At 37.2% G+C, this 15,720-nt stretch overlaps 1 protein-coding gene across 1 annotated transcript; it reads left to right on the top strand.

Annotated features, from left to right (window-relative positions):
- Positions 1-1,062: 1,062 nt before the first annotated feature.
- On the top strand, positions 1,063-2,481 carry LOC137394497 (jerky protein homolog-like). The gene has a single exon (XM_068081221.1). The coding sequence runs from the start codon at positions 1,063-1,065 to the stop codon at positions 2,479-2,481; it is 1,419 nt and encodes a 472-aa protein (XP_067937322.1).
- The last annotated feature ends 13,239 nt before the right edge of the window (positions 2,482-15,720 follow it).

Raw genomic sequence — 15,720 nt, 5'->3', positions numbered from 1 at the left:
ATTGGAGACTGTATTGCTCTTTGAAACGTCAAACCAATATCAACACAAAGTGTAGGGGAAAGTTGGGTGATATGGACCTACCGGGTGATATGGGACAGTTTATATCTCACTAGGCAACAGTAATAGGATACAGCTGAAAGTAGTAAAAGGTCAAGGTTTAGTTACCCTACTTCCTGCAAAATGGCTGCCTACATAAAACAGCATGCTTTGTAGAGAGAGAAATTTAACTGTTTTTGCACAATTCCTTCTAACAATTTGCAGCCTTTTTCTTGCCATTTTGGCAAAAAACATCCAATATTTTCTAAAGTGTAAAAGGTAAGTTGTTCTACCTTATCTTGCCATCATTATTTCAAAAATTGGATTTGTTCTGTCTGCTTTGTTTTTAACAATAGCCTATAAACAAAATTATGTGTGTATGGGTGATATGGACCACCTGTATATGGGTGATATGGACAGGTGGTCCATATCACCCATATACTACTCTGCTAAGTCCTCTTTTGTGATTTTGTTAGACATGCCTCGCTATACTGCAAAAAACATTCGAGCTACATGGTCAGAGGATGCTTTGCTGAAAGCATTAGACAGTGTAAAAAATGGAATGTCTCTTCGTAAAGCTTCATCACAGTATGGCATACCACGGACAACTCTACTTCGAAGGCAGTCCAACCTCAGTATTGGAAAGATTGCTCTAGGTGGAAAACCCGTGCTAGGTGACATGGAAGAAGATCTTGTTAGTCATGTACTAGATATGGAAAGGACATTGTTCGGAATCACAGCAAGAGACCTAAGAAAGCTGGCATATCAAGTAAATAGCTAAAACCATAATTTTAGGATCCTTTCAACTTTTTAAATCAATCTTGTTCTGCAATGCCTAACAATATTGAAGATTATAAGAATCTTCATCAAATGATTTTACCTTTTCCTGACTTATTACAGCTTGCAGAAAAGAAAGGCATCCCACATAAGTTCAACAAGGAGTCACAAATGGCTGGGCAAGAATGGTTTACAGCATTTATTAGACGCCATCCAGAGCTTGCTGTTCGACTTCCTGAAGGCACATCAATGAACAGAGCAAAGGCATTTAACAAAGCTGCTATTTTAAAATTCTATGACAATTTGGAGCCTTTTCTTGCAATTGATGCTGCGCGCATATACAATGTTGACGAGACTGGAGTATCCACTGTAACCAAACCTGTGAAGATCTTAGCAGCGCGTGGAAAGAAAAGAGTAGGAGCAGTAACAAGTGGGGAAAGAGGGACAAATACAACTGTAATATGTTGCATGAGCGCAACCGGCACATTTGTACCACCAATGTTTATATTTAAGAGAATAAGAATGGCTCCCCATCTTATGAATGGAGCACCAGTAGGATCTGTCGGAGAATGCTCAGAGAGTGGCTGGGTAAATGAAAAACTGTTTCTCAAGTGGTTGCAACACTTTCAAAAGTTCACCAATTGCTCTTTAGAAAATCCTGTACTTCTTATCGCCGACAATCATAGCAGCCATCTTTCGCTAGAGATTTGGCAGTTTTTACGTGACCATGGTATAAACTTTGTAACGATTCCCCCACATACGTCGCACAGAATCCAACCACTAGATGTGAGTTTTTTTAAACCACTAAAAACTAACTATGCAGAGAATGTACGTTTGTGGCTGTTGAAAAATCCTGGAAAGGTTGTTACGCCTGTCGATGTAGCTGGGATTTTCAACAAGGCATATTCGTCTACATGTCGAATGGACCTAGCAATTTCTGGGTTCCTCGCTACAGGCATATCGCCATTTAACAGAAGCGTGTTTAGTGATGAAGACTTTAGTATTTTTAAAGATGATTTGGAAGCTGCTAATTTCGAAGTACCGAGACCACATCATGACAATATAACAGAGGGCATGGAAACATGTCAGCCAACAGGTCAGACCAACAAGAACAGAGAAACTTCAAATGACCAACCTCTTGCAGCTGATAGCTCTAACAATGGCTATGAAATTTCTACTTTGAGCACAGCTTCTGATCATGATCATACATTATCTTTGGTTATTTCTAAAAGCAAATGTGTCAGATCATTGATTAGCGAGATTTCTCCCAAACCAATTATGAACTTTAGTAAGGCCAAAGACAAATCACGCTCTCAAAGTAGTACGGTCTTAAACACAACACCAGTGAAAGTCACTTTGTTAGAAAAGGCTGCAAAGAAAGCAGCTAAAAAAACTTCTAGCGAGCCCACTTTAACATCAAAAGGTAATGATAATCCCGCCGTAACCAAGAAGTCAGTAAAAGGCAAACAAAAAAGAAAAAGGCCACCTTTATCTTACTCCGACGACTCAGACGACGAGTTTAACATTTGTATTGTGTGCTTTGAACACTTCGGTAACAGCACATCTAGGGAACCATGGGTTCAGTGCAGTGACTGTAAACATTGGGCTCATGAAGCCTGCACTCCTGGTTACCACTTGTATACATGCCACAACTGCGAATCGGACTAGTTCATAGACTTAAGGGTAGTTTGGCAAGCAATGTGTTTTACTGCCACTGCTATTTTACTCACTGTGTTCATTTTAAATAGATAACAAAAATAATGTGGTGGTAGGGTCAAATACTTACATAGGCAGTTTGTTTCTTTAAATACATGTTGTAACTGTTACTCCAATAAATATTTACAATTATTTTACAAAGGATGTTATTTTAATACTGCTCTTTCTTTCACATATATTTTAAACGTTTGTCAGTAGCAATAATGGTAGTGGTGGGGTAAAATACAACAGCTTTCATCAGTTTAAATTATTGTCCCATATCACCCATAAGCCCATCGAAATCACGGGTGATATGGGACACACAAAAAAAGATATTGTGGCCAAACTAATAGCTATAAGCTGCTAAAAATTTAATAACATGGCAAGAAAGTCGAGCTGTTCAACAAAAAGGTGAAATTTTAGTCGAGTTACTTGCCGGGTTTGCTGGAAGCTTAAGCGTCCCATATCACCCAACTTTCCCCTAGTACCTTTATGCAAATGTATGATTGTTATTTAACTGATGGTTTGGTTAGTTTTAAGTTACTATATTGTGTCATGCAGAACTTATCAGTACTGTATTATTGTGTTATTACACTATATTTTATCGTATTATAATAGCTGTATTATGTTGTATTGAACTGATTTGAATTGTGTTATAGGATTTACATGTTGCATTATGTTGTGTGATATTATATATATTAATACATATTTTGTTGTATTTTAATCAATTGTATTATATTGTATTGTTATAGCACTCACAAATCAATTATTACCTTACAGAAGTATACGATGTATGAATTAACTAATTATTGTTGTGGTTAAAGCTAAAGGGGGTACATCTATTACTTTTATGTAGGGCTATGCACATTGCGTACACGTTCAAATCAGTATTGTAGCTCTTCCTATTTTCAAGTTTTAAATTTATTGCTACATGCTTTGATAGATCGTTTTTCGGGTAGATTATGATCGATAAATATTGCACCATAAATGTATGTCACTTCTTATATGTCTATATGATCATTTTGTATTTTGAACTCATTGTCTGTAATGGATGCGATTCTTTACATTGTAGTCGGCCGCCAGGGACTTGATATGACAAACATTTCTCGCCATCACCTTAGCCACTGATCTGCCAGAAACCCTCTTCATACTTGTTACATTGATACCTGTACAACTACTGATGGACAGGCTATACTGTATACCTCATTGGGTACACTGGTTGTGACGCAGACTAACTAACGAATCTAATGTAAACTTAATCTTTTAAATGAAATTATTATTATTAAAATTATTTCTTTTTCATTTAACTGACATCAATATGCGAAATTTCTGGCTTAGCTTTAGATTTATGGTACTGGTAGCATGTTAAAACCATGCAGTATTTTGAAACCATGTATGGTTGAAATGTTGAATGTAACCAGTATGATGGAATGTGTGGTGCAGTATGTTCGATGACAACCAACTTTCTGGATGATTAATTAATATCATGTCTTTGTATGGGTATCTTAGTACTTATGATGACTAGTATGAAGACTATGAAGACTTATGAAGACTAGTATGGTTATTATATAGCATGTTTACCAAAGTACATAGTCTGTTTATCATGATACATCAAAAACTGTTAATTGATTCTAGAAAGCATATTGCAAAGTATTTAATAAAACTATTACATAATTATAATCTTAAAGCTCATCATCACCATCTAATTGATTACCATCCTCAATCTCGTCAGTCATTTCATTACTGCACTCTACACAGCCGCATAGACTTGTGAAAACTCTTTTTGCATGAGCAACTGGTCCATTGGACAAGCTGCCTAAGAATAGCTCTTTGCTCATCAGGAAAGCATTGCCAAGAAATCTCATCATCGTCTTTACTCCAGACATGGTTTGTGGGATCTGGGGGCACCATTAATGGTTGAATTTTCCATTCCTGTATTGCTGCTTAGTAATTGACCCTCATTAAATGCCGACGGAGAGAACCCTCTTGGTGGAAGGTTTTTTTCATAAGATGTCCTTGATGAGAACAACCTGTATCTGGCGTCGGCTTCACTTGTAGAATCAGACTTGCCATAAAGATGCAGTGTTGAACGCGTTAGTGCGTTGAACAACCTTTTATCTATTAGAATGTGGTAGTTGATTATATTGAATTATGTAATCCATGACAGCTAGCTTTGGAAATCGGTATAATTAGTAAATTAAAGTTTTTGATCATTACTCCAAACGCCGGCGGTTGCTCGATGAGACAGGAAACTGACTACAAACCTAATTAATATCGGGGTAATTTAATACCCCCGTACTACAGCATGACGTAAATGTTGGTCTACGGCTCTGATTAGCTGGTCCGACTGACTGCACACAGCGTAAGAAAAAATTTATTTTTGTATAACTACTCACCATTTAATGGCAAATTACTCTTAGCTTATCAACTAAAATAGCGGTAGGAAACTAAATTAATAATGAATAAATTAGAAACATGTTAAAAGTGTCAAGCTACCATAGACCCCATCTTCTGCTACCTGTTGACACGATAATGCCCTGTGGCCACCAGACTACAATCAATGTTATTGTTTGTGACGCCCTTCGGAGCTTGACCAAGTATATTAATCTACATGAGCTTTTTAACAATTTTGACATCATGTTTTCAACATCAACAGTCAACAAGAGTTCGAGTGCATCACAAAACCTGGAAATTTCTCTGTTATGTTTTGATGCACAGATGTCTTTTAATGGGTGTACATGGATATGGTAATCACCCTGTCCCACACACAGACCTGCCAACCCAAGAGTGGGGCAATGCGTGAGATTTGGTTTTGGGGCAATTGATGTATCAATGATAGTATATATAAAATTGTGGAAATTGGTGCAAAAATCTCACGCATTTTTCAGGAAAATTATAGATCCTATTGGAAAATCGCTGTTTCCTGTTACAATAAAATTTAGTCGGCTCGCTGAAAACATAGAAACCCAAACTGATGTTGTTTGCGCGTTTGTGCTGAAGTTCCATCCATCTCTATGTAGTACCGTCTAATAGTATATCCACCTACTATTAGACGGTACTACATGTCCTACTACTGTATATCCAATTCTACCATCCAACTAAACCTTTCCAGTATCCATGAATGTATATACTCCTGACCATAGGGCTCGTTAGCTATAGTTTGAATGTATGTATATACTCCGGACCATGATGGGGCTCGTTAGCTATAGTTAGGCTATAGTTGCGGTGTAGTATACTTTTAATTTCGTTAGAGAGATAGAATAATAAATGTTGCTTCTTCACTCATCATTCCTACTTTCTTTCATTCCCACAACCCTTAGCTTCGGAGTCGTTGGTTGGTTGCAGGGAAGGTGCATTACTTTATAATCATCGTCAACCCAACACGTAGTATCTACGTGACAATGACAGCACAAGAAATCAGCGAGTCAAACCGGATACTCACTCAATTGGAAACAGTGGTTTTCCAATAGGATCTATAATTTTCCCATTTCTCACGCATTTCCATTTTTTTAGAGTGATTGCGCGAGTCTCACGCCCAATGCGTGAGAGTTGGCAGGTATGCCCACACATTAACTCACACAATGTCGTATTCTTTTTGGGTTTGTGTGTGCGCATTTTATCGCAGATGGGTTGTGTGCTGTAACTTTTTCTACTATTTTCAGAATGTACTACCAGATGGCCGGTAAATACAAAAAGCCGAACGCGCTGAATGACTGAACAGACCGAACATAATATTTTTGGAGAGTTGTCCTCACGTATGAAAGGCTGGTTAAAGAGCAGACAACTTACACTGGGTTTGAGCTGAATTTAAAGAATGCTCAGCGCAGTGCAGCGTTAGCATCACTCGTACAGTAGAGCTTCTCAAAGGGAGTTATATACCCTCAGTCCAGTCTCCACCAAATCAACAAGTTACGCCAGTACAGGAAATGATATCAATATTATGACAACTATAAAACTAGTTTTCAATTTATTATTATAATTGATTATCTTTGTTGATATAAAAAAGCTATAAAGAGCATACCACAAATTATTTGAATAGAAAAATCATGTCAATACAGACAAGAATATTCAACTTGATACAGAAAAGAGTTTATTTTATCCAGATACTCTAGACAAAACTGTAAAAATAAAAAATAATTGCTAAATGACTTCTAGGTTCCTAACTTAACGTTAGGAAAAAACGTCTCTAAAATGTTACTAAGGAATTCATTGAGCTCTTACCCTAAATAGTAACACAAAAGGGCAACTGCCAAAGATATTCGGTCTGTTCGGTCATTCAGCGCGTTCGGCTTTTCGTATCCACCGCCAGATGGCTATACATATGAACAAAGGGTTGAGTTAAAGTGGAAAGAAAATGAGTTCAATTTCTATGTCAAAATATCATAATAATTCCAGGGTCAAAATCGGTGTGCAGCCAGCAGCAGTGACGAGAAGAAACAAACCCTTGGGCACATCTACAAGCCAGCACGGAGGAACCAGAAGAAAGACTGCTGCTGATCACCAGTATCAAAAGAAAAATAAGAAGAGACAACCCGCCCCGCACAGCCTGTCTTTTTGTATGGAAAGAAAGATCTCTCTTGGAAAAAATCACTCAAAGAAATAATATCAGTAAGTCTAATAATGTAAAATAAGCCATGATTTTGTCTTTTGCTTGTAACACACGTTACACATGCTTGACACGCATGTCTGAACTAATACATGTGTAAATACTATAAATTGTCCGTAAAGCTTCCATGAACCAAGTGCCTCAAATGCTTAATCAATCAATCTTATTGGTCTGTTGTCTGTTATAGTTTACACCTCATTAACATTAGAAACTCACGTCTAAGATTCTTCGTTTTATGTTTTAGGTGTTGTAATAGCCTATAATGCTCCTACCGCTACCTTCCTACAGGTATTACAGTTGCAGATGTTACTATCATTTTTCACTTTTTCTTCTCTTCGGTTCTGATGCCTATAATTCATGTATGATTTATTTATTTATCTCTGATGACAATATCTAATCTCTATGCTTGTAAATAATTTTTACTTGATATGTTTTATTTTTACGTGTTTAAAAAGAATACATTGAACTTCCTGGGTATAAATATTTTCAAATCAACTCTCTCTCACATACTGCTCACCCAATCGGTGACATAATAGAACAGACATCATAGCTGAATGAGGGCATGAAAGCTGGTTTGATGTCAGCATTAGTTGCCGTACAAAAAAGCAACTGACTTCAAACAATTATCTTTAGAAAGATTATGCAGGAGTGGCGATGATTGTGTTTCTTATTAATATTATAACTTTCACGAATGTTGCTTCCTTCTTGGGACCAGCCAATGACCTGAACCCACTGGCTCACACTAATTGGTGTTTCTCACTTTCATACAATCGTGAATTAAGTAGACCTAAAAAAACTCTTGTTCTTGCTCCATCTATAACATCTGACTAACTTATCAATTAACTATCGGTATTAAATTGTTACTATGACAATCGGCATTACTTGGTATACACTGACTGAAAAGTCATAAGTTCAATGAGATGAAGAGGTGTAAGTTAACTGTGACATGTTTCAAGTTGAACACCGCCTGTAATACCACTAATCCAACTCCCAACATATGCCCATATTTTGGAGAGTCACACCTCTTGAGCCATGATTTTAACCACTTTAAATCCTCCATAAGACAATAGAGGGAGAATTTCATAGCTTTCTGCTCCAAGTATTTCATAAGTTCACACAATGAGTAAAATTTCTTATTCTTAGGATTGATTACCATGAGCTTGACAAGATAATTTTTGGAGTTACCAGTCATTTTAGCCAGCATTGTAATATTGCTCGAAATTAGAGTGTGCAATGCCATAATATAAACAATAATACCGAGGCATTAACATCCTTGGTAATACCAATAAATAGTACAAACAAAGCCAGCTACATGTGCTGTACATACTGTACTTCCTTGTTGTGATCATAGCCGTATTAGTTTCATGTGAAACTACCGTATACGACACTGGTTTCTATGACGTCATATTACGTGGGACAATTTTAGATGTTCCAGTGCCGACATTGGACAATGTCCATCTTGGAAAAGTCTTTCCAATATCACCCTTGTCCCATTGGACACAACGTTCCTAGAGGCTTCTGTTTCATTGTTGTATATCATATTTTATTTTGTCAATAAAGAGTTCATCATCATCATCACCATGATTTGAGAACCAACCAAAGCCTACCGTCGATAGCGCATGCCAATCTAGCGATGGGGTAGCTTTACTACTACAAACCTGGCTTTTGATATCAGGATATCGGACATTCACGCTTTTGTGCCTCCTGCCACGAGAGTTTTTTGACACCGCTTTCGCCACTCGCGAGAGAAAATTAACACCCTAAAAACTCTCGTGAGAGAAGTCAAGAAAGCGCGATTGTACCGCAATATATGACATTGTCACAACCAAAGCCTTCAGAGTATAGCTTTAAAGTCCTGCATCAAGAACCGGAAACAACAATGCTGTTTCCAAACAAACCCGATCGACATACTGATCTCTAATGGAATATTCTTACCTAGCTCTCAACATCTCACTTTTTTGCATTTATTTTATTTCTCTACAAAAAAAGTTGTAGTTTATTGTAGAAAATTTGGTCCTCTTTCAAATGGTGTATGATACAACAATCAACTTCAAAGCAACTGCCAATGAGAGTAGTATTTGTTGGTTAATGTTGCAGCCTCTCCATTATAACTTACCGGTATATAAGAATAGAGCTCCTATAAACGCTTCCGATGGCCACGAAACTCTGTGAAACTATACGGCTCTGATCAAAACAAGGAAGTAGCTTTGTTGATATTTGGTACTCTGTCTTCCAAGCTTCAGTTCATGATTGAGCAGTTGTTTATAGAAAAATGCAATGTCACTGCAGATTATGTAAATTTTGGGAACTGATCATCTTTTTTCTCAACGCCAAGAACAAAAGTGAACTCAGTTTTTGTGTGTACCATTGAATTGAGTGAACTTATACTCTCACTTTGGGTGGTAAGCTATAAAACGCCTTTGGCTTGGCTGATCTAATAAGGATTTATTTACAGTGATGAATAGCACTGCTGCTATACAACTGGTGCAGAATTTTTACATGCCACAACTCCCTTACACATCCGCATTTCATCATGTGACTTTTGAAATAGATCAGTTGTAATAGTAAGTAACAACATCAAACCAATAATTCTTGATCAAATCAAGTCAGCTGTGATCTATATAGACAGTTCTTAGCACCAATGCAGGCATCAACTCATCAAGAGGCTCAGTTTTATCATCAAGCTGTATCAATAAATATGGTAAGTAGGACAATTGGCCAGGCTGTGTCTTTATATCTTTTTACAAATCCAAAAACGTCATAATCCTCACTATTGCTACAGCATAAATTAGTACAGTTTGACTAACAATGTCTGGTGTTAACCATTAAAAAGACTCATGTTTGTGCCTCATCCAGGAATTATGTCCGCTTTATGATGTGGCGGATTAGGGGATAAAATGTGAGATTAAGTTTGAAAACACTTACAATGTATATCCAGAATGTTCATTGTATTCTTTCAATTAGTTTCAATATATAAAAACCTTATTTGAAAATACTCAGTATGATGCTATTCAGACTGTACGAGGATGAAGTCTCACACCTAACACACCTAAAACAATAAAACAAAATAATGCAAAGGGGTGAGCTTCCATGTCATATATGGGAGATGCTGGAACATTTTTTGATGTAGTAATGGTATCTTCTTGAGCCACTGGCAACTGATCATCATTCAGTGTGTCATAAGATTTACTACAATAATAACAAAAGAAAGTGTTACTAACAGAAAGTATACAAAAGTGTTAACTAACAAATGAGACCTGAGATGTACTCACACTTATCAACAATAATGAAAAGTAATTCCTAAAACTGGTCAATTAAATTGATCGAATGATAAAAGATTTAAGGAGATGGATTTTTAGATTTATAATATTTTACACCTATGTTCCATTCAAACATGTGGATCGGACAGCTGTGAATAAAAATGCATCGCCTGCTGACATTCTCACAGAGCTTTGGACGTGTAAAGAAGAAACCATTATCATTCATAAGACATCATCATTTATAAACTCTGGTGAGTACAGTTAATTAAAAGCACAAGTCACAGCCATAGACTATTCTATACCTATAAACATACGGTATCATTTCTTGGAGTGAGTTTTGCCTAAAGAAATGGTTCTTTCCACACAGAATGATAAACTATGTGGGGCAGGGTGGCTCTTCTTGGTTTCCTTCCCATAGGCATGTTCAGCAGCCTTCCTACGAAAACCTCCATGTTGGCTCGTTGTTGTGCCAAGTGGCCTTTTTTTTCTGGCAACTACTGAAGGCTGCACTCCAATTTTAGTCCTGTAATTATTATGATATTTGTTCTTTTTCATGTGAAATATGTTTTGCGTTATGTCTTAAATGGTATAAATCTGATGATACCTCAATTAATCACAAAAATTTATCCAGAATATCTGATGAGGAGTGTCTGACACCAGCCAAACTATTAGTCCCAAAACCGCTGGGGGGTGGGCCTAATAGTTAGGCATGTATCAAACGGCTATCAATATTGAATACCACGTGAGGCATGCTTGTACATTAATGTATAACTGACTGACTTGTTACCTAAACTATGGTAATACTACACCCTGCCAATTCACCCTAAAATTCACCTCTTCTGCGTAAAACTGTATCCTTCTCCTAAAGACAATGGTGTGTTCAGGAGAGTGATTTTCTGACTCGCTGTACGGGCCTTCCACCGTTCAATGAAAGTCTCAAAGGCCAGACCATACATAGCCGCCTCATAGTAGTTTTCGAGTTTATCCGACATGTCCTTGTGAAATGTATCAATAGCTGCTTGCCTTAAAAAAACCCAATAATATGTACATGATGTGCATATTATAAACAGTGATATCTCCCAGTGTTATGTAATCTTGTCTTTCAACTATTGAATCATCATTGTTCACACAGAGTATGTAATTCGGCATGAATCATAAAATGTACAACCATTTGAGAAGCAGAAATCATTACTGAATAAACTGAGCAGGAGAGTAAACACACCACTGGAGTAATGAAGCAAGAAGCAGAAGGTGGTAAGTTTGTGGAACAGAGAACATAGGGCTTCTGACATGATTTTATCAAATCAATCCCCACAGTGGCAAATAATAACCATCAGGTATGTTATGCCATGATGATTGCTGACATGTCATAACAGGCATGTGTGACAAAATAGCTTATAAATGAAAAACATGTATAAATATGATGATCATGTGCCTTGTCTCGTGGCCTACCATTTCTGGCGCTGTAGTTTAGAAACCTTTGGTATCACATCCACTTCTGAATAACTGTTCTCGCTAGAATGATAAAAACAAAACAATTGTTCACAAAATGTAAAATATCAAGCCACCTAATGAATTTTAGTGTTTGAGTAATCATACCCACATATGACCAAACTTTATATTGTATAACACAAGTAGGTTCTAGTTGTAAAAGACTATTTATATTTTCGTCCTGCAAGTGGTTCGAATGAATTCTTGGTCTCAAAAAATTCCCATCTTTAGTAATAGTAAGCTTTATGGCTGACTTTTGTTAGTCATACATGACCACTCCATTTTACAAAGGAAGCGTTGATGGTTAATACTAGGCCAGTACTTTTTAACAATCTCTTCATATTCAATATGTTCTTCTACTTCTCCTTCTGTATTAATCGTTTTGTTATCTATAAAAGTATTGTGGTGGAGTGGCTCCAACCAGCCTTTCTGATCTGTAAAATAGTTTAGGATGTTTTATGAGAGTTCACTGTGAATAGTCAAACTTTACATCTAACAAGGCTAAGCAAACTAGTTGACTTCTTATCATTTTAAACAGTAATTAGTCCTATGGTATTACCTGTTGAAAGCCAAAACAAAACCTCCCTTTGGTGCTGGAGTGGCTTATAGTGTTGTTCATTTGTTCTACGTTCAAATGCACTCTCCATCACAGCCCACAGGTGCTTACAGAGGTTTCCTGTGTTGCCATAAGTGCAGCTACACAAACCTAGGTCAGCTTGGACGAGTCTCTTGGTCTTCCCTATGACAGCCTCATACTGGTCACCAACCTTCTGCAAAGACCAAGTAAGTTATATATACATAAAAAGCCGTAAGGTAATTATTGCAGCAGAACTTACTATACTTGAGGAACTATACCTGAGGAACTTGGGAATATCGAGAAATCAAGAAATCCGACACAAGACATCTCCCATGTAACTCAACTTACCCTACTCTAAAATTACGCTCAATAACAGAAATTGAACTGATCCACCTCATGTACCACTTGCTACTCACATGCTTTATTATTGCTGATGAAGTTGCAGGTCGTTTCCTTCTGTGTCTCAGCTCTGTCCTGCCATGGGCAATATCAAGAAGTCTGTTACAAATTGAATTCTCCAATTTTGTGATCAGATACTCAGTCAAATGGACACAGTTAAACGCTCTAGCTCGATAAAGAACTTTGTCCTTGAGAAGTCTGAATGCTGCCTCAACAAAATTGTTGGTGTTGTTACCTTAAAGATCGAAAATAGATGTTAAGTATAAAAGAAATAATTTGGCAGCACAGGCCCACATAAAATCATACAAGAGGCAATATATAATAAAGCTATAAGGCCATACAATTGGGGTATAAACTAGACAAATGAAGGACAATAACATTTCATGCAATCTCTTATCGTACATAATGTCAATTGCAGACTCATGCCAAGCATTGAACTTTGTGGTATACACTATATGTATGACATGCAATGCAACACCACATTCAATTGACCATAGCCCATGTATACACCTAAAAAGCTAAGAAGGTGAAGAGCAGAAGCAAAGAACAGTGAGCAGTGAATTGCATGCAACAAGCTTATTTTAATAGCCACCTCTTGTGAGACTGCTCTGGCACAAAGCCCAAAGACTTCGCCTGCCATGTAACACACCAAGATAATTGGCATAATTTGGATATTTTGCCAGACACGAATGGTCACTGTCATAACTATAAATCATTAAGGAAGTTGGTAATGGCTGAGTTTCAAATCATCAAATATACATTTAAAGTATACCAGATAAATTACAAAGAATTACACCTAGCCTAACTATTAGTCATCAACCCCCCCCCCCCTGGGGTTTGGGGAATAATAGTTAGGCTAAAATTACACCAAATAAAAACTGTAACCTCTACATAACAACACCAAGGATTGGTGTTGATATTCTGCTTTTGTTATTTTCATTATCCATAACACAGGGTAATCATTTCTGCTCCATTTAGTACTCTCGCTCCAAAACATCAGTAAGTATATGAAAATTGCTTTCTGAATAATAGAAATATCAAATACATAGCATTATAAATTATACTGACATTTCCATGTATTCAGATTCACTATCGCTGTAGAGAAGCCTACGAAACAGTTCCATGCATGTGTTACGATCTCTCAAGTAGATCTTGTTGTGGCTGCTCCACAGCCACAACAAGATCTACTTGTTGTGTAAGGTCAGCTGTTCCACAAGCTGACCTTAAATTGTGTGTTCCACAGCCATCTCCACACCGCTTGCTGTATGTGGAATGTGCAAAGCAGCACTCGACTTTCTGGAAACACAGCGTTAATGGCCACATGTTCTGCCTTTGAATCATCAACCATAAACGACGTTGGTCCAACTAGGCCCAAAATTGTTGAACGATGGGTGTTGATCATACCAAACCAGAAGAAGGGCAGATATGGGTTCCTTGTCACCAAAACACTGATTGCCAAGAGAGGTTTTTATGTGATTTGTGAAATGCATTGTTCTGGGTACTACCAAGTTCACTCATTAACCACTAAGCAAAGTGGGGATTTTTTTCACCTGTCTCTCAGCCTTCATTGTTTTCTCGAGTACCAACATTCAATGAATTGTAGTTTCAGATGAATTATCTTTAAAAACATAATAATGACAAACCTCTGTTATAGAAGCCAGAACTGTCAGCAAGCTGTTTGATCTGGTCTAATCCCATGGTGATGGCATCTTCACTTTCACTTGTGGTCAGAAATGCACCTGCAATAAAATCACAATATGTTTAGTTTGGGTTTTTCGATGTTCTAGCATTTCAAAACCTTCATGGCTTTTTGCAACTATAGCATGCATTGTCTTGAACAACAACATCAAATCAGGTTGTTATTAGTGAGTGAAGAATTACATTGTATTGAAACTTCATTCATACCTAAAGGGACACCTCCTCCATGGCAATGGGTTAGAAGTAGAAAGAGGCGGGTCTGGTGACCGTCCATTCCACTACTGGCATCTAAAAACACTATCTCTGCAGACTCTCTGCAACAGATTATGTGCCATGCATGTTATTTTCACTGCCAGTTTGAACATAGAGGCGCATTTAAATGATAAATAACAGTAAATGACACTGAATGACAATTAATAGAGGAATATAATCAGTGGTTGGGGTGACTAAATCCTATATCCTATCTAGTAAGTGCAAGCGGTACATAGACTATACCTATGTAAAGTCACAGTGATGTTCAGAAGCTGACCTTAAATTGTGTGAGCGCTCCATCAGTGGAGTTATCAGAGAAACAGCCATTTGGCCGCTCTCTGTTAGACCTGTCAAAAACTTGACATCCTCATTCTCCAATTTTGTTTGTAGAGCCTCTCATCTCTGCGGTCGTCTTTTGAAATTCATCATATTTGATTTTTTTCAGTTTGTAATATAAAGTCTAAAAAGCCAAAACATGAGAATTGCTAGCATTTTGAACGGTTATCAAATAATTTGTGGATCAGACAATGTATGCAGAGCGTATAAACAATGTTCAACTGGACTTTCCTTCACACAAATTATATACCTTGAGCAGAACTTGGATGATGGGATGATTGACCTGTCCGCAAGTTTGACAACATCCTCTTCAACAGTCATTTTCAAATGACTTAAAGCTGAGATCGGAGAATGTCCATCAACAAAAAGCTGTTCTAGTGCTCTAGTGGTTTCTTCAGAGACACAATTCTTTCCATATGAAGCAGCAGAAGCTGTTTGGTGGTTGTGGGCCAAATTGAGCTTAACCACTGCTTCACTCGATCTCCTTGAAACAGAAAATATTTATTTCTATTAATTAATCTGATGAATTCAGTCCAACAGTCGCTTAACAAGTTACAAATTTTATTTAGAGGCATAGAATCAGGGGTAACAAT

Source organism: Watersipora subatra, chromosome 4 (assembly GCF_963576615.1).
Source record: "Watersipora subatra chromosome 4, tzWatSuba1.1, whole genome shotgun sequence".
NCBI lineage: Eukaryota > Metazoa > Bryozoa > Gymnolaemata > Cheilostomatida > Watersiporidae > Watersipora > Watersipora subatra.
The sequence above is the reverse complement of the archived record's forward strand: the minus strand, read 5'-3'. Positions and strand labels throughout refer to the sequence as shown.

What these genes read in the sequence shown, in the direction of transcription:
- LOC137394497 (XM_068081221.1), top strand. Translation starts at nt 1,063, where the DNA reads ATGAACAGAGCAAAGGCATTTAACAAAGCTGCTATTTTAAAATTCTAT.